The following is a 17,859-nucleotide window of genomic DNA, read 5'->3' as shown; positions in this document are numbered from 1 at the left end:
TTCAACCAAATACTGTGAAAATTACATACGTCACAGGGGCGCCAAAGCATGTTTCATAAGCTTCCAAAAACCAAGTACACCATCCCTCTTTAGGGAAAGTCCCGAATTTATTTGAGAAAGATTCTTAAAAGTAACTTGACTTATTAATAGATCCTCCAAAAGCTATAATTCACAACATTTTAAAAAATATATATTTTTAAAGTACTTATTGTCTCCTCATTTCTGAGTACACGGTTTGTTAATTATTAGTTGTGAAATGTCATAATATAAAGTAGGATTGAGGTTCTCAATTTAAATTCCTACAAGGATGTAGAAATTGTATCGCGATTATTTTACTAATAATGATAGAGTGGTAATGATTTTTTAAATTGAAAAATAACAATGCTTTGTGATAAATAAAGGGCAAAGCAAAGAAAGACTTTGAATAAATCCGGGTGTGATACAATAAACAGATAGATAGAAAGATATAGGCTTACAATTAAATCTAAAATTAATTGACAGGTAGACAGCGATCTGTATCTTGATCTTCAACTCCCAAATTGGTCACGAAAGCGTTTGTATATAGAACAAAAATAATTTTGTGTATGTATGTGACAACAATACTGATATTGTTGTATACCAAATGAAATGCCTTAAGCACAGATCATAAGATGAAAACTTCAATTAACTTTTCAAAGAAAGCAAATACGGTATGATACGTGCCTTATATATCAATGAATAGTATTGTAGTGTACACAATTACATCCGAAACGGTCTACCATTAAATCTTTAGGTAATTTTTTAAACTGGGATGTTTTCTTTTTAAATATACATTTTTTATCTACTTCTCGAACTACAGTAGTAATCTGTACAAATGAAGATTTTATATTTTTTCAACGAATAATATGCTTGTACTAATTGGTAATCCCTTTAGTTCCAACGTAAAACAATTCGTAATTCAGCTCGCTCCTTGCTATCTTTATAAGACTGATTTACATACTTAAACAAAATAAACAACAGAAAAAAACACGTCTTTGGGTTTTACATTTCTGGGTACACGGTTTATTACGACTTATTGAAGTATCCAAAATAAAGTTTCTGGTTGTTATTTTTAACTATCATATGATTATTCACTAATTTTAATAAAGAATAGTTTGTTAGAAAAGCAGCTTGGCCTATCTTGACATGAACTGAAAATACACCAGTGCAGTTTACTGATATACTGTAGCAACCGATTAACAATGCAAAATTTATTTTATTTTTTTAAACAAAATGTATATGCTGACGTCAAAAGTGCAATTATCCATCCATTAAACCATCCGTATCGTAAAATGTTAATCGTAAAACGGGTACAATACCCCTCTTAAAAGATGATTATTAGTTTAAAAATAGTATATTACAGTGGTAATAACCAGGGAGAAAAATTATTTTTATAAAATTATTTATGTATTGAAAAACTCAACTTAACTACAATGCTTTGTGATAGAATAAATCCGGTTGTGATACAACAAACAGATAGATAGAAAGATATAGGCTTAATTAAATCTAAACTTAATTGACAGGTAGACAGCAATATGATGTGATTTCACGAAAGCGTTTGTATATAGAACTCTCCGTGAGAGAGACAACAATACTGATATTGTTGTAAAATAACAAAAGAGGCAAAATGCCTTCAGCACAGATCAATCAAGTTGAAATTGTTTTCATAGTTTTCTACATCAATAGTGTGTAAGACAAAAATAAAAGTCCGTGCCTTTTCAAGATTACCTAAAAACTGCTGTTAATAAATAATGAATACATTTGAAGAGGCAACTTGCCCATAAACTGTAATTGTACCACCTTTACACGAGTAAACCAACACCACAAAAGAGAAATAAAGAAGTCACTGAAAAGATATATAAATAAAGCTGTTATTTGTGTTAATTGTATTTCTGCTTTGTTGAAAAAACTTGTAGTTACCCTTTACTCAATGAATAATAAAAATTAACTGGCATGGAATTATAAACCTCAAAATATAAAATTTAAATTATAAATACATTATTCTATTAGGCATATTTCTACTTTCGAAAGCTGGTATACTACTTCATGAACTAAAACACATTCACTAATACTTTAATTCTAATAATTATTATAATTATAAACAACCCATCAACCAATTTCTGTATTGTAGAACGAAAATTTAAAACTTGCAACTAGCAAATAGTGACATCAATCAGAATACCTAACGTAACTAACGTAAACAGATTATACACATTTTTCCATTAGGCGAGCTAGGTTTTGATATATGTTGTGCATGTTTGTCTCAAAAAGGGAAGAGGCATAGGGTGTGCTTTTTTCAGTCGTATATTCATACCCTACTACTTTAAAGCTTCTACAGGCGATATTTTTCTAGTCACTGCATGTTTCATAAGCTCCCAAAAACGAAGTACGTCTGGATCATCATCCTTATAGTCACGTGGCCAAGTTATGTAGTTAATGCGATCGAGTAGTTCTTTTATTATGACGTCAACCTTTGGCATCTTTGTAATGTCTTCATACATTAAAGGAATAACATTAAATTCTGACTTCCTGATCTCTGCTGACGCTGTAATGAACTCGTAACGGCACCACTGACTTTCAACAAAAGCAGGCGATAGGACAATGATTGTCTTTCTGCTCTTGCCAATTGCATCAAGAATATTCTGCATAATTGCTTTAAAAAATAATAACAAAAATATTTAATATATGTTTCTTTTGTTATAATTAGTGTGTATAAAGTGACTGCCGAATTTGAAATAAATTCATTCATTCATAATTAGTAAATAGAATGTTTATTACACTTTAAAGACAGATTATACGGTTTACACATATATGACAATGCCTTCTTGCATCCAAAAATCTAAAACTTACTATTTCCGACAAGGAAGTGTTTGTAATGAACACAAACGGTAAAACCCATCATCTCTAAATTTGGAACAAGTTTCTGTACCACAAATGTCTCTTCTTCAGTGCCGCCTCTGTACGAAATAAACACGTCAAATTCTTTGCCATCTAAAAATAAAAATCTGAAGTATAAAGTCTCTCTAAATCACTGTTCAAATACTTCTTAAATTCGTATATAAATCTGAAAACATACGTGTACACATTATTGAAATTCAGTTTTATCAAATTACACAGAGTGCTTGTTCAAATATTGTGCTACTATACCCAGTATATTAGTATTGGTATTATTACAAAATTATTGGTAATTTCTTAAAACTCAGAAACAAGCTTTTGGACTTTAATTTATCAAGTTTAATATTTGTATTATTCTTTGTATTTATTTCCATTCAAATATTATGCTGTTTTATATATTGTACAGTTTTTGGAAAGCAATACATATTACTTACTTACTCGGAAAAGTGTACCGATCACGTCAATATACCATGGAGGTTTATTTTATTATTAAAATCAAAACCAGTTATTATTACCTTTCGCATAATCTTCTGGTAATTGAAACTTTTCAGCCATACGTTGAATTTTGTTTCGATATCGATAAACCATCAGTGGGAAAAGTACAAGCATAGCGAGTACGATCACAGCTAATATAGGGAGCACCACTTCCAACGGAATGCCTTTTCCTACAAAGTTAATGCATAAGATTTCAATGTATTTTAGATAGTACAAACTAACCGCTTGGGATACCATGCTATTTTAGGTAATATTCATGAACTTAACTTTGGGTTGGATTTATAGGTTTGCACATATTTAAGCATTCTAATACTTTGATATTATTGTTTTTCGAGAGTATCTCGACCTAAACGTAAAATATTGTGCCTACCACGAATGTTTACGTCAAGAGTTCGGAAACCGGTACCAACATCATTAGATGCGATACAGCGGAGTTTTGATTTGTCTAAGCTAGACGAAGAAACATCTTGGATGCTGAATGTTTGTCCATATTGACGAACTGTGTCGCTGTTAGGTTGATCACATTCCCAACGATATGATATATTATCCGGGTTACCGTCACCAATACATGTAACGAGTAGATCGTCTCCTTCTAGGATATCTATGTAACTAGGTTGAAATCGTATTACAGGTTTGTCTGAAACACAAAATTGTAGTCATGAATATTATTATTGTGATTTATGTATTTTTTATATACATCAAAAGGATAATCTTATCCGAAAATACAGTTATTATAATAGTTATTTTTTTAGTTTTAAGATCGAAATTAATTTGTTAATCTTCATAATTTAAGGATACATTTCTCTGTAATACAAACAACAATCAGTAGGCTAATTGATGCTAGATTTATTGGGCCTAGACCTAAATGATTTTTAATGTATATTCATTGATAAATATTTGTTATACGTGTACTTCAGTAATATGTGTTGATACTTACACGTTACATTCAACAACATTGACGTTTGTGCGTTATCAAATTCGTCACTCTCCATCGTACACGTCAAGTATTTTGCATTGTAATCTCGATGAGCGGCAAATGTAATGGTATTTGTTACGTCGAACTGCGAATCTGTTTCCACAAATGTAAAGGATTCCTGGAAATTAAAACTTTGTCCATCAATTGTCCATTTAAGTTTGGGAATTGGTCTAATTCCGTAAACGTTGCAAGTTAACACCATTAAATCATCTTCTGAAACGGATAACATGCTACTCTCTGTTGTAGTTTCGATTACTGGATAGTCACCAGAAGGCGGGGTAATAATTGTTACGTAGGCTTCTGCAAAGTTAATGTCGTCTGGTTCGAATGTATGACCTACAAAACACCTATATACGCCTTCGTCTTCTAGATTTGCATGTTCATTTATCAACGTTGATTCACCATCTAGAACATTCGAAGATATCATGCGGTTCTCAGTGTTTTGAAGTATCGTAATGTTGCTAACTATTTTGTTGTTTAGTGTCCATTTCACTACCCCAGCAAAAGGACGCACTTGGCACACCAATGACATGTTAGATCCGGACACAACTGTCTGATTTCTAGGGGTCTTGATGAATGGATTTGGAAGATCTACAGTATAAAAACATTATTAAAATTGTACCTTTCAATGGTGTTAGATATTAAGAAGTAATGAAAGGTGTTTTTCAGCGTTTCATCTATGTAACATCTTCCTTCCAGATTTCGTTTAGAAGTTTATCACGTTTGTAACGCCTACTAAATACCAATTAAATGAAAGAATATTGAAAACAAACAAACAACAAAATGTATCCTGTACGGATTTTGTTTAGTAATAAAGTTTGTATCATTACTATTACTATTACTATATCATAAAATATAATCAATCTTAAGCATTGGTCTTACCAATTACTGTGATTGTAACTTCTCTCACGATCGTATTGTTGGCAACACATCGGTAGATGTCATTATCAGATTCCGTGGTGTTATCTATATTATAAGTCACTTGAATTGGGCTGCAAAACAATCATCATATGTTTACTATTTACTCATATAATTTGCTTTGCTTATTTGCCCGTTCTTCGATTTTAAATTAAAGTAAATAAATGTTTTTAATAATTGGCCTCATCAACTTTCTGATTTTAAAACATTATTTACTGTATAATATACGTAACTATATGTGTAATATAAAAAATAAATAAATTTATCTATACATAAAGAATATGGGCCTAATGTTGTTGTTTGAAAAGCTATTAGTTGGAAATAAAACTACTTTATACGACTTAGAACTACAATACATACCGTGGGTAATAGTCAACTTCAGAAAGTTTCCTTGTGGTGTTTTCTAAACGTGTATTGTTTCGTTGCCATGACATAGTCAGGTTTGAATCTGTAAATCCATGTGCTGTACAGTTAAGTATAACTGGTGACCCCCATTTAATGTATAGATTTTCAGTGTCGATTTCCAAATATGGATCAACTAATAAACGATAAAAGTTATCAATACAGTATATTCGTATATATACGAAATAAGGAGTGAAAACAATTTAGGCATGGGATATTTGTAATATTGCTATGATTTTATTATTCAATTTCCGTTGATCCAACAATTACGTACGTTTTTCACAAGTCTCTCCTGTGAGACCTATTGGACATATGCATGCTCCGTTGAAACTATGGCATTGGATGTCTTGAGAACAATTGCAAACTTGGTGACACTGTATTCCATATCTTCCCAGTGGACATCCTGTAAAGTCAGATAAAATGTTGTTTATTGTTGTATGTCTTCTTGAATGACAAAGTAATAATAACTTTCTTCTGCCTTAATGTGGTTACTAATTCGCATGGGATGATTAAGTATAATCATGATGATGATAATAATTATAATGATAGAAGAACACGATTAGTGAATGGTCGAATGGTCTGGTTGTCTTTCTATGATAGGAGCACATAAGCTAAATGTTATTATTTTAGTAGGTCAATATCAAAATATGCAGTACCTACCATTTATTTGAATGCTAAGCAAGATTTCTCCTGTGGTAAAAATGTGTACTTCGTCTGAGAAGAAAGAAAATTTACAAGATGCTTCCAAAACATGATTGCCCTGAACGACGATGTGTGGAAAGAACGTATCTATGATAATTCCAGTCGGCCATTCCGTTGGCAAAACATATTCAGTATTTACAGGAAAAGGTGCACCGAGAACATCTAAAGGAAAAACATTATACCCTAATTATTTTATTATATTTGAAAATGTTCCCTTGTCTGTAGGCCTACACAAAATCGTCATTACAGATGATTGGTGCACATCCTCTAATTCTAATACTAATACTGCAAAATGCTGAAACAAATGAACAATTTACGTGTCATCGCGTGAATCTAGAGATTTAGTAGGCCTATCTAAATTTCCATCTAAATTGCGTTTTATTAATAATGTATTTCCCATCCCACTCAAACATAAACGTCTTTAATTTAAAATAATATTTTTGTAGTATACCACTTCTACCAAGCGATACCACTTTCGCCTTGGGAATTGAAGACAGTACAGTTTTGTCCTTCCACTCACAAACAGGCATCTCATCGTAGAGTAAAAAATAAGTTTGGTATAATGCGTACGGTCCATTTATATGCACAAAAACATGAATTCCACCTACAATGTATACATATTTAGATTAAGTATTTGCAGTACGTTTATTTTAAAATAAGAGACCAAAAACAAGTATAAATCTGAAGCGAATTTTTCAGTAAATTTCCTATTATTTTGTACAAATAGGTTGTAAAAATAAAGAGACGTAAACAATAAACTCCGTGCATTTTAGATTACTGTATTATACAATAGTAATATATTTCCTAGGAACATTGTATAGGACATTTGTTATTTGCATAGGCCAATCGCCCGAATACAACAATATAAACAATTTACAATAAAATAAACTCTGTGCGTTAAATAATGCTTTCTCTTTTTATAAGCAACGTAAATGAAGTTTCTTTTAATATTCGATTCCATTCATCGAATTGTCGATTTAAAATGGACGTCATTGTAAATTGCACCTGCACTTTTCCACAAGCTATTAAAAACTAAATACTATACCCAAATATAAGACTTTCCCTTATAAAACCATTGTTCAAAATCTTGTATTTTTCCACTTTTTAAATAATAAAATACGGTATTATATTTGTTGTTCCTAAATCCCTAATCTTCAGAATGTTTAGTTAATATCTGTAAACCTTTTACAGTATCTGCAAACAAAACTAGTTTGCGTCATCCTAGTCTACTAGTCTAATAATCATCATCATTTGTTTACAATTAGCTGATTGCAATTAGTCTAGTGTAAAATATTGACAATTGTGCAATATGTTATTCAATCAATTTATTGTATACTTTTACTATAATTACTATTGTGTTTAAATTGTTTGCGTTAAATATTTTTTCTATAGCCTAAATTTGTCACATAATAGTGCAATCTATACAAACGAATAAGTAAACAGTGCATATACTTCTGCTGATACTAATTCTAATAGGCATCTGAAGTTGTAATTAAATATTGTTACTCACATGTTCCTTCAAGGAATGAAGCCACGCTGATATCATAAAAGTCATAGTTGGATGTAATATTACTTATATCGACGTTTGCCGTTACTAGTTGTCTCTAAAAGATATAAGATGTTGTCACTTCATTTCAAATTTCTATTTAGTACTTAATATTTTACTTCGAGAGCTGTTATAATACTTATTTTAAAAAATTGTAATGTTTTAATCATATATCAACAATTTCTTCTACCTTAATGTAAGCAAAAATTTAAGTAAAGCCATACACCATTTTTGTTATCGGACATTTACTCTCCTAAAGGGTAGTATGTATTCTTTTTAGTCGCGTGGACGCGACTCAATAGTTCACTATGTCGGTCTGTCGGTCTGTCGGTCTGTCGGTCCAGTATCACTATGCGTTTTATCGCTTTTCTGTACTTTTTTAACTGTTTTGATGTACAGACAATTAGTCGCGTGGACGCGACTCAATAGTTCACTATGTCGGTCGGTCGGTCTGTCGGTCTGTTTTGATGTACAGAAAAGTTTTAAAGTACATTACTTTTTGAAAGTTCATTTTTTTCTGAGAGCACGCGACTTATGGCTGTTGGCCTTGTTTACTTACTTGTGAATTTTTTTCTTCGTTGTAGTTGGTAAACTTTTTAAAGCATGATAAGTCATATACATTGCTATCAGCTATAGCTACATAATTAAATAGAATAATAGTAAACGCTGCTGCTGTAGAGGAAAACATCATGAAAAATGATCAACATGGACAAACTACGATGATTCCAGCTCAATTAGGCTATACTGTACCTATACCGATTTCTTTCTTATACTCCTTTCGGGTACTCAAATACGTATTGTTAACTTCTCTATGGTTTCATTTACTTCCTTGATTTTTGTTCAAAAAGTTAAATAAAATATTCTGTGTTACTTGTATTCATCCAACTTTTGTTTCTTTCACAATGATTCTGTGCATTTCAGATTGTGATGGTGTGCAAATATGAACAAAGAACTACAAACGCAATAAATCTGTTATCTCTTATGATTTGATAATTTACAACATGCATGACAGTACCGAAATATTGAGTATCCTGTTTTCGTCAGAGATAGCCACTGGTTTGTCAGAAATAGCCACTTTATTAACTTGTTGTTCCATTTATTTCCTTGAATTTCTATTTATAAAGATATTGAAAAACCCCCTTCTATCAAAATTGTGTTCATTAATGTAAAATGTTAACGTATATTGTTGATAGTAATTGCAATGCATGCTATTTCAATCAATTACTTTATTGGCATTTTTATATTTATATATGCTACATATTTTACGCCTATACTCCTTTCACACCTTCTAGCCAAAACTTCCAGAGTTTACATCTAAACTTTTGCAGCAGATGTAAAATTTGACCTTATTAATGAAACTCCGCCATAAAACTACACGAGAATTTGCATCTCGCCCATACCACCCCAACCCCATTCACCTTTATGGTACAACCCTGGATAGCTATTTTAAGTTAAATTATCATTTAAATGAATACTACATAACAACAATATATGAGCCTATATTAGATGGTATAACTGTTGTTGTTTATATTGTTATTATATGCTAACGCAATTTAAATCACAATTTCTAGATAAAGTTCCATTACATTTGCTTATCCATACTACCCGGTACATCTCTTTGTTATGTATTTCTTTGTAATCTACGTATACTATTTTCGTACATAATATTTGCCAATATTCTTGTATCTGATTGGCTACATTATTATAATACCTTTTCTTCAACCTATCACTTCCTATGTTATATATTCCAAACTGTATCTGTTTTATTAGTAAACCCTGATTAAGATCTACGATCGAAAGTTATCGTTTACGCTACGGTATTCTTCAATACAACCAAATAAAAATGAACTTCTATCCGATAGTTTTGCTTAATGTATTCATTGTAACATGCACGCCTGTTTTATTTGAAACATACTATCCGTTTTGTCAAGAAGAACAAGAAGTGGTGTCACTGTCAGAAAATGTAAGTGTTTATCTTTAAATGCTATACGGTATAGGATAGTCTTGTATTGTTAGCCGATACTCAGTGCTGTATCTCCAAATATTACAAAGTTTGCTCAGAATCATAGGATCATAGGAATATTTGGTAATACAATACATCTCATTTGTATCGCATTGTGCGCCTGTATCATGTAAAGTTAGGTTACGGTATATGATGCATCTGAAACACATGTGATGTCGTTTTACCAAATATTCTTATGAGACTGAACAAATCTAGATAACAGTACCGCGAACCGGGTGCTATTGAGTGGTACTGCATGTTGTTAGTTTCAATATTCATCAATTATCGCAACGTTAAAGTGTAGCTCTGACAAGAATTTGTTATTGTTTATTTATAAATCATAACAACATTGAAAATATTCCAATTATGTTTTTCAAAGGTAAAGCAGAACGAGCATAGTTACATAAACTTTTTTTTAAGTTTTGCAATTGTGCACAGTTTTCAATTTAATTTGAATCAGTCTATCCTCAACCCCTAAGCTATCTAGTTCCCTTTGTACTACGTGAAATAGAGGACAGAAATTTAGGATATTTGCATAATCTGCAGTTCATTTTTTTAGTGTTTTAGGTGATATCGTGTACCACGATGAACAAGCATTTTCAAAGTGCTTGTGATCGATGGCATAGCAAAGAATCTTTCTGTCTTATTCTTTTAGAAAAGATGCTTGTCTATAGAGAAAGTTTACTATTAATACACTTTTTTCTTAATAACATGTAAAACTATTTATTTTACTTAATAATTTTACATAACATAAAAATGGGGTTTTTTTTCTATATGTAATAAAATGTAAACATCTTTTAGTTAAAGATGTATTGTCCCTCAAAAACATGGAAACAAAGTTAGTCACTTCGGCAGAAAAAAATCAAAAAATGTTTTCATTATAAAACGGTCCACAAAATAAACGGTTAAATTCACCAAAAACTCGATGACTCCCTGTCAATTTGACCTTTCTTTTGTTTCAATTACAATTTTTTTGATAAATAATGTTGTTCTTTCCCAAATGTTGTGATGATATTAAATTCGATATTTAAAGCCTTGTGAATGTTTTACATTTTTTAAGCAAATGACTCGACTCCATACGCTATATAAGCATAGTTGGACACAATGACCGGTGTGCACACCACGTGACTTTCTAAAATCTGTGAACGCAATGTCGAAACTCTTTATATATATATGGCTCTGTATTAATATATTAAAATCTATAATTAAACATGCGTAGGCCTATGTCGTGCGTGCAAAGGCGAAAAATGTAGTTCCAACTAATTATTTCAGTCAATAAGTTTATAAGATTATAAACATCTTAAGGACCGATATTGCAAACATTACGGTACGGAATTATACCTTGAAAAAATCCGCGATGTAACTAGTTCATCTGCATAAATTATAATTTTTAAGCATTATGTGAAAAATGTGTTGGATTGTGAAGATTTCCCCCTTACTAGGGGTTCTACTGTATTTACTCTATTACCTAAAAATTGGGCGTTTCTTTTTATTCAGAATGCACAGTTGATGTTTGGTGATTTCAGTATAACTGCACTAGATCCTGGTGCTGGTCACAAAGATGAGCCAGTAACAATTACCAATCGGTTGTATAACATTGAACACACTTGTAAGATTTGTTTATTTCTATTCAAAGCTCGCAATACGTCCGCTTTGTACATGCAGATTCAAGTCAAGTTGTTATTCAAAACTTGTAATTTTAGCTATTTAGCTATTATTTTATTTAATGTGATTGTTTGTTAATACAGGTAAGTTAGATGTCTTCCTTATATTTGTAAACCATTATTTGAGGCCTATAGTAGAGGATGGATTGACAACACGTTTTGACTGCGAGTACTCTGATCCAGGGATCCAGTCTAGTATCCCGACAGTACAGTTGTTAACCAACGACACAGGTAAAACTTCTGATTTTATATCGGTAATCTAACAAAAATGAAAAATGTTTTTGATTTCAAAATCACATTTATCATTTATACAATAACGTATAGACAGCTTTTTCTGAAATGTTTTTTGTTGTTATTTTGTAGTTATTAACCTTTAACCCCTAACCCTTTTTGTATGATCTTGCATATGACCAAACAAAACTTCTAGTCAAGGTACCCAATGATGGTTTTTAAAATGATTTATGTAATGCCATTATTTAAAACAATGTTCTTGACATCGAATGAAATTACAGGAAATGAAATGAGTATCTATATATTATGTCATATTAACGTGTGTGTTATCGTGAGAATATATTATACTTTGATTCCATTAATAATTTACAAAAAACAGCAAGTACGGTCTTAAGTACCGTATAGATTGATTGATTTGAATGTTGTTTATAGGCATAGATAGTAGCCCTAATGAATGGACAATACTTATGTTGTTTGATAATCTACATGCCGAGGGACCTATAATTGGATCTTGCAATGGAATAGTCAATGAAGAATTTAAAGTTGCAACACTGCATTTTACAATTCAAGTATTAGGCAAGTCAATTATTCTAGTTACAGAACATTCTCATTTTGGTCCAACTTGGCCCTATTTTCACTTCCACTAATACTAAATAGCTTTATACTCAATTTGATGCGTCCTACTTTGGTTATTTATTTGATTATTTTACCACTTTTTAGGCCACTTTAGACTTATGAGTACTGAGTAGGCTATAATGTAGGTATAATTTGGACTCACTCTAGTATGCCCAAATAAGTTCAATTTCAGACAGACTAAATTCTTGTTGGCTAGCTGTGCCAGTGACTTTAGAATTTATCATCTATCTCTTTTTTACAAACCACTAAGAAAGATTTAAAAAATATACTAAACATTATTATGTTAATAAGATTCTTAATATTATTTTCAAGTTGAGTTAAGTTCCTAATGATATAGATCTGTTTCAGGTTGCCCTTATCAGAGGTACGGCTTAGAATGTAATCAACCGTGTAACTGCTCAAATGGAGTAAATTGCCACGGTTTCGATGGCACGTGTTTATGTCCAATGGGCTTTGAAAGTGACAGATGTGAACAACGTAAGTCTGGAGTGCGGTAGCTATTTCTTCGTGTTATAAATTAATCATCGTCATCCATTATTATTAGGACTATCTAATGAAACAAGCAAGAACATACGAGACATTATTTCTTTATGAATCTATTGTATGTGTTAAACTTATCTATTTTAGATCAGTTTTGTTTTGTGTTAAATCTCAAATCTCACATCTTCAAGAGTCTATGTCATGTAGGCCTACGTGTCTTTTGAATTCAGTCTTTGATCTAGTTGTTTGATTAGCACCAACTAAATAGAAAAAAACTATATAACAATCAATCTTTACTTTGTTCAATAGTCAATCCTGTTCTGGATCTAGATGTGAAATTCAAAGATATCTTTCTTCCCTGGGGTTCTGACTACGACCTGACGTGTACATCTCATGGATTGACAAACGCTGATATTCAGTGGACTAAAAGTGGCGAGACACTTTTGGCCATGAAAACTATTCTGCCAGAAAAATACTACCCTAAGTGAGTAGGCCTAATGAATTAAAAACTATAACTGTAATGTAAAAAGTTTGTCTTCTTTGTATTGTATATGGCAGAAAATTGAATAAATAAAGAAAGAAAGAAAAGTAAATAATGACAAGCGTCTTGCAGTTAGTTGATCTTTTAGATTTAATTAACAATATCCAAATAATCGTAGATCACTACAATACAAATTCAGATTTTGACAACAATTATCTATATTTCTAACTAGACCTGTGAAATCCGTACTTCAACTAACAAATGTGACAACTGAGCATGATGGTGTCTATACATGTGAAACCACAAATAATACATCTGTATCCTTAAAAACTACCGTCAATATTAATGTGCTAGGTAACGTTACAATATCTTTTTTAATTGATCATTTAGTTTAAAGTTTTTCATGGCGAAATACCAAGAGTAAGTGGTTTTTCTAATTAGCATAATTCAATTGATTACAGTCTATACATTATTCCTAACCTTATTATGTGCTTACTTACCAAAAAGTAAGCAGCAACAGAGGAATGATCAGTGTATTTGTTTGCATCGAAGCTAGATAATTTCCAACAATTTGTTTTGTAGGCCTATAATTTGTTTTGAGAAGCAAAGTTGTATTTAGGCTTCCTATACGCTTTATTATAAATATTTTATGACTACCAATAATAAATTAATCACTGTCCTATTAGATAGGTGGTAATACCCCCTACTCTTCTCGAATAAGTAACTAGGAACTCAGGAAAAATGTACACTGGACCTACGGTTTACTAGTAGCAAGTCGGCCTCGAACCATGCCCATATTGCCCTCTTTATGGTAAACGGCGTGTGATATAAACTGTCGGTCTACCAAGCTAGATCACTCCACATCTTGGTTCTACAAATTAAGCCTATACTTTATGAAAATGATAATTATACAGTACTACTTTTTTATTTGACAGAAATTCCTACTCCATTTATCGAAGGACCTAAAATTCAATCTGTCTTGATAGGCGACAACATTACAATAACGTGTCGAGTTAAAGAACCTGTCGAAATTGCTTTTTGGAAGAAAGGTCAAGCAAATTCCAAGATGTTTTCAATAATCAACTCGACCGACACAATAATTATCAAGAATATTCCGGACGATGGGCTATATAAACTAACAATTCTCAACGTTACTCTACTGGACGAATCTGAATATAGGTGTTATTTTGGACGTGATTTTCTTGACGTCAATTTAACATTTGCCGAGTCACATGTCATTGTTAATGTGAATCCTTTAGAACCTTTCCCGTCAATCTTCAAGCATGATAGTCTATCAACGGAAATTAAGTTGCCTGTGCTTGATATATATGACGTCAGCAATGGTGACATTATCAACATGAGATGTGAAGTTAACCTCAGTAAACCAGTCGTCGAACTATCATGGTTTCTTGATGGTTCACCTTTTATGGAATCTAATAAATATGTAGAAACTGATGATAATTCAGTATTTAATACGTCTATTGAGTTTTTGAAAACTGCGACAGTAAGTGACAACAAAAGAGTGGTAACATGTGTTGCAGAAAACTCCATAATTTTAAAGGAGAATAAAACAGTATACCTGAATGTTACATGTAAGGCTTATTATAGTTTATTATTGTACCTTATTATATAATTGTTGTAGAAGTCGTATCGTCGGTGTCGTTAAATAATACCTTAATAGGCCCTAATATTTGCTTTTTGTTTAACTTACATTAAGTTTTATTTCTAAACTCTATTTTAGCTTTTTTTCGAATCTAAAAGCGTTTTGTGTTTAAGCACGCGACTTATGGCTGTTGACCTTGTTCCTAAACAAAGCAACTATTTCTAAAACAGCTTTTGAATAACTATAATGATTGAAACAGGCCCTAGTTTATTAATATTTTCTGTTCTTAGATAAACCGGTGGTTGAGATAGATCCGGAAAGTGCTAGCATAACTGAAGGAGAGGATCTCATGTTCACATGCAGCTCAAAAGCAAATCCAATGCCTTCTTCCTACGTATGGTTTGTTAATCTATATAATGGAACGAAATTAATTAACCCAAATCCAATTTTGAAGTTTACTAGTGTTACAACAGATTTCAACAATGCAAAATTAAGTTGTGAAGTAGAAAACTCAGTTGGAAAGTCATATGCTGACGTCACAAATGTGACTGTGAAAAGTAAGTTTGAGATATTTAACAATATTGTTGTTATTATACAATTTTACAATAATTTATTATGATTAATTTAGTATTTGACTTACTTGACTAGACAAGACATACACTAAAACTTTAAAATAGAAATTGTGAATTCATGTCTAAAACACAGAATACGCACTGAGCAACGCCCCCTAGAAGTAAAGTCGTGGAAATATCATGATACAAATGGTTAAAGTAATCTACATTAATGTACTCTTTCTTTTTAGGAATTGGAATATCATTAAAAATTATATTACCCTGTTCTGCGCTTGCGGCAATTGTTTGTGTCGCCATACTCTCACTGATTGTGTACAAATATAGATTTAGAATCAGACTGATGCAGGCTCGCCAAAATGTCTACAAAAACAGAGGTTTGGAATATCAATCGTTTATTTTTTATAATCATCCTATTATCATCATTTATTTCGTCAGCATAGTATGATTCGTCGATAACTCAATCAATATGATTTTATTATATTTAATATATAGCCTGATTATTCACTTTCGATCAATCAATATTCTTTTATTACAATGTTTAAGTAAAACTACCAACTTTCCATTTTATTTACAGAAGGTGATAAAGAATTTGATTTCTTCATTGCTTATAAATCTGGTGGAGGTGACGAAGATTTTGTGATAAATGTCTTGACACCAAAATTGGAAGAAATGGGATTCAAAGTCTGTGTTCATTTCAAGAACTTCTTACCGGGTAGTAGTAAGTAGTTTTACTCCCTTTTTTGTCCAAAATGTAGTCATGAGTGTATTTAAAAACTGTGTAACAAATTTGTTTAAACTTTAATTACCAAGGTAGGCCTAGTATATGATTAAGATTGTTTTCAATATGAGGAAACTTATACGCACAACCGAGCATGAGCTTTGATTGGTTGTAACGTTTTCCACAGTGAAAATTTTATTTTCAGCATTCAAATACGCTGTGCCAATTATACAAGGGCACGTATAAATGTATACTTTAATTCCGAAAAGAACTGAGAAAACATTTCTGTTCTTATCTTTTAGCCATTATAGATAACATCACAGAGGCGGTACATAACAGCTGGAAGACAATACTTGTGCTTTCGCCTGCTTTTCTTGAGAGCGGTTGGTGTCAATACGAATTCGAAACTGCATTGGGTAACATGCTCAATCAACGAGCTGATATACTGCCGATAATTTACGAAAATGTATTAAACGTACCGAACCTGGACAAGAACATAGAAAGTTTGTTGAAGACCATTACTTACCTTAATTGGAATGGCGGCAATATTGACGAAGAACAGAAGATACGCTTCTGGAAAGACATCGAGAAGAACGCGCCACCACGAAAAGCAGGACAGTTGGCAGACAATAACGATGAGGTCCATGAAGCAGTAGAATTAGAAGAAATCTAAATACAAAGTCGTACGTGGAAAATACCACTGAACGTGATAGCTACAAGAGTTCCTTCTCTAATGCTGAGTGTGATTTGCCCAAATATGGTAGTGATATGCCCAAATATGGTAGTAATATGCCCATATCTTTGTATATTATTGAAAATTCTAGTTAGAAATCGTTACCTCCATAAAATGTTTGTGATGGGAAGCAAATTCGTTACTAAACATCATTTTTTTTATTAGTTTAGAGATGCAGTGAATTGACCGAAGCTACATTTTAAATAATTGTCCAAATACAACCGTCATCAATTTAATAAATTTAATTATATGACACCTAAATAAATTCCTCATGCCATTATTTGTACCATTATACTCATAATCATGCATTATTTGTATATTAATACTGCAATCACTTAAGGTGGTAAAATTAGGCCTACTTGTTTACTTGTTTCCCGTACACTTTCGTCTACGGGATCGAGGCGAAGCACTCAGTGCTTAAAAGCCCCTCTTAACGATAAAATCATATTCAATATAAGGTGAAAACTTCAGCGGGTGGTTGGACCATGCGACGTTAAGTTGTTTTGCTTTGAACGAGTTCACCGTAGCACATGAAACTACATCCGTAGGCAGAGCATTCCACAAGTCTCCTGGAGAACGTGTCCCTCCTTATATTAAGACTAGAGCTTTTAAAACTTGAGTTTATATGGGTGTCCCCGGCTACCTAGCATTCAGTTCGCCAACATGAAATGATAACGTTTTTTATAATATTTGAATTAATTGGTGTTAGGGTTAAATCTTTCATTAGTTTGATGTATTTTGTAATGCATTTCACCTATATCACCTCCAACTGACATTTGCCCGAAAT

At 32.0% G+C, this 17,859-nt stretch overlaps 2 protein-coding genes across 2 annotated transcripts; one reads left to right on the top strand and one right to left on the bottom strand.

Moving 5' to 3' along the window:
* Positions 1 to 1,826: 1,826 nt before the first annotated feature.
* LOC144838127 (uncharacterized) lies at positions 1,827 to 8,640 on the bottom strand. The gene is made up of 12 exons (XM_078693487.1): positions 8,512 to 8,640; positions 7,917 to 8,010; positions 6,858 to 7,010; positions 6,365 to 6,568; positions 5,979 to 6,107; positions 5,663 to 5,840; positions 5,267 to 5,376; positions 4,346 to 4,975; positions 3,779 to 4,045; positions 3,429 to 3,578; positions 2,869 to 3,009; positions 1,827 to 2,671 (listed from the first exon to the last, which is right to left on the bottom strand). Exons 1-12 carry the CDS (start codon positions 8,638 to 8,640, stop codon positions 2,337 to 2,339), a joined length of 2,520 nt encoding a protein of 839 aa, XP_078549613.1. The 3' UTR covers positions 1,827 to 2,336.
* Positions 8,641 to 9,795: 1,155 nt separating this feature from the next.
* LOC144838126 (uncharacterized) lies at positions 9,796 to 17,124 on the top strand. The gene is made up of 12 exons (XM_078693485.1): positions 9,796 to 9,915; positions 11,452 to 11,563; positions 11,703 to 11,849; positions 12,282 to 12,425; positions 12,834 to 12,962; positions 13,275 to 13,449; positions 13,679 to 13,800; positions 14,382 to 15,038; positions 15,340 to 15,606; positions 15,852 to 15,995; positions 16,196 to 16,339; positions 16,642 to 17,124. The coding sequence occupies exons 1-12, from the start codon at positions 9,796 to 9,798 to the stop codon at positions 17,010 to 17,012; spliced, it is 2,532 nt and encodes an 843-aa protein (XP_078549611.1). The 3' UTR covers positions 17,013 to 17,124.
* Positions 17,125 to 17,859: the final 735 nt, after the last annotated feature.

This window comes from Antedon bifida, chromosome 3, assembly GCF_963402885.1.
Source record: "Antedon bifida chromosome 3, ecAntBifi1.1, whole genome shotgun sequence".
Lineage (NCBI taxonomy): Eukaryota > Metazoa > Echinodermata > Crinoidea > Comatulida > Antedonidae > Antedon > Antedon bifida.
The sequence above is the reverse complement of the archived record's forward strand: the minus strand, read 5'-3'. Positions and strand labels throughout refer to the sequence as shown.

What these genes read in the sequence shown, in the direction of transcription:
- LOC144838127 (XM_078693487.1), bottom strand. Translation starts at nt 8,640, where the DNA reads ATGTTTTCCTCTACAGCAGCAGCGTTTACTATTATTCTATTTAATTAT. An exon ending in AGGAGAGACTTGTGAAAAAC is followed by an intron (nt 5,841 to 5,978) that starts GTACGTAATTGT and finishes ATCGTTTATTAG; the next exon opens with TTGATCCATATTTGGAAATC. An exon ending in ACCAGAAGATTATGCGAAAG is followed by an intron (nt 3,010 to 3,428) that starts GTAATAATAACT and finishes TTTTATTTTTAG; the next exon opens with ATGGCAAAGAATTTGACGTG.
- LOC144838126 (XM_078693485.1), top strand. Translation starts at nt 9,796, where the DNA reads ATGAACTTCTATCCGATAGTTTTGCTTAATGTATTCATTGTAACATGC. An exon ending in GTATAACATTGAACACACTT is followed by an intron (nt 11,564 to 11,702) that starts GTAAGATTTGTT and finishes TTGTTAATACAG; the next exon opens with GTAAGTTAGATGTCTTCCTT. An exon ending in AAGTGACAGATGTGAACAAC is followed by an intron (nt 12,963 to 13,274) that starts GTAAGTCTGGAG and finishes TTTGTTCAATAG; the next exon opens with TCAATCCTGTTCTGGATCTA.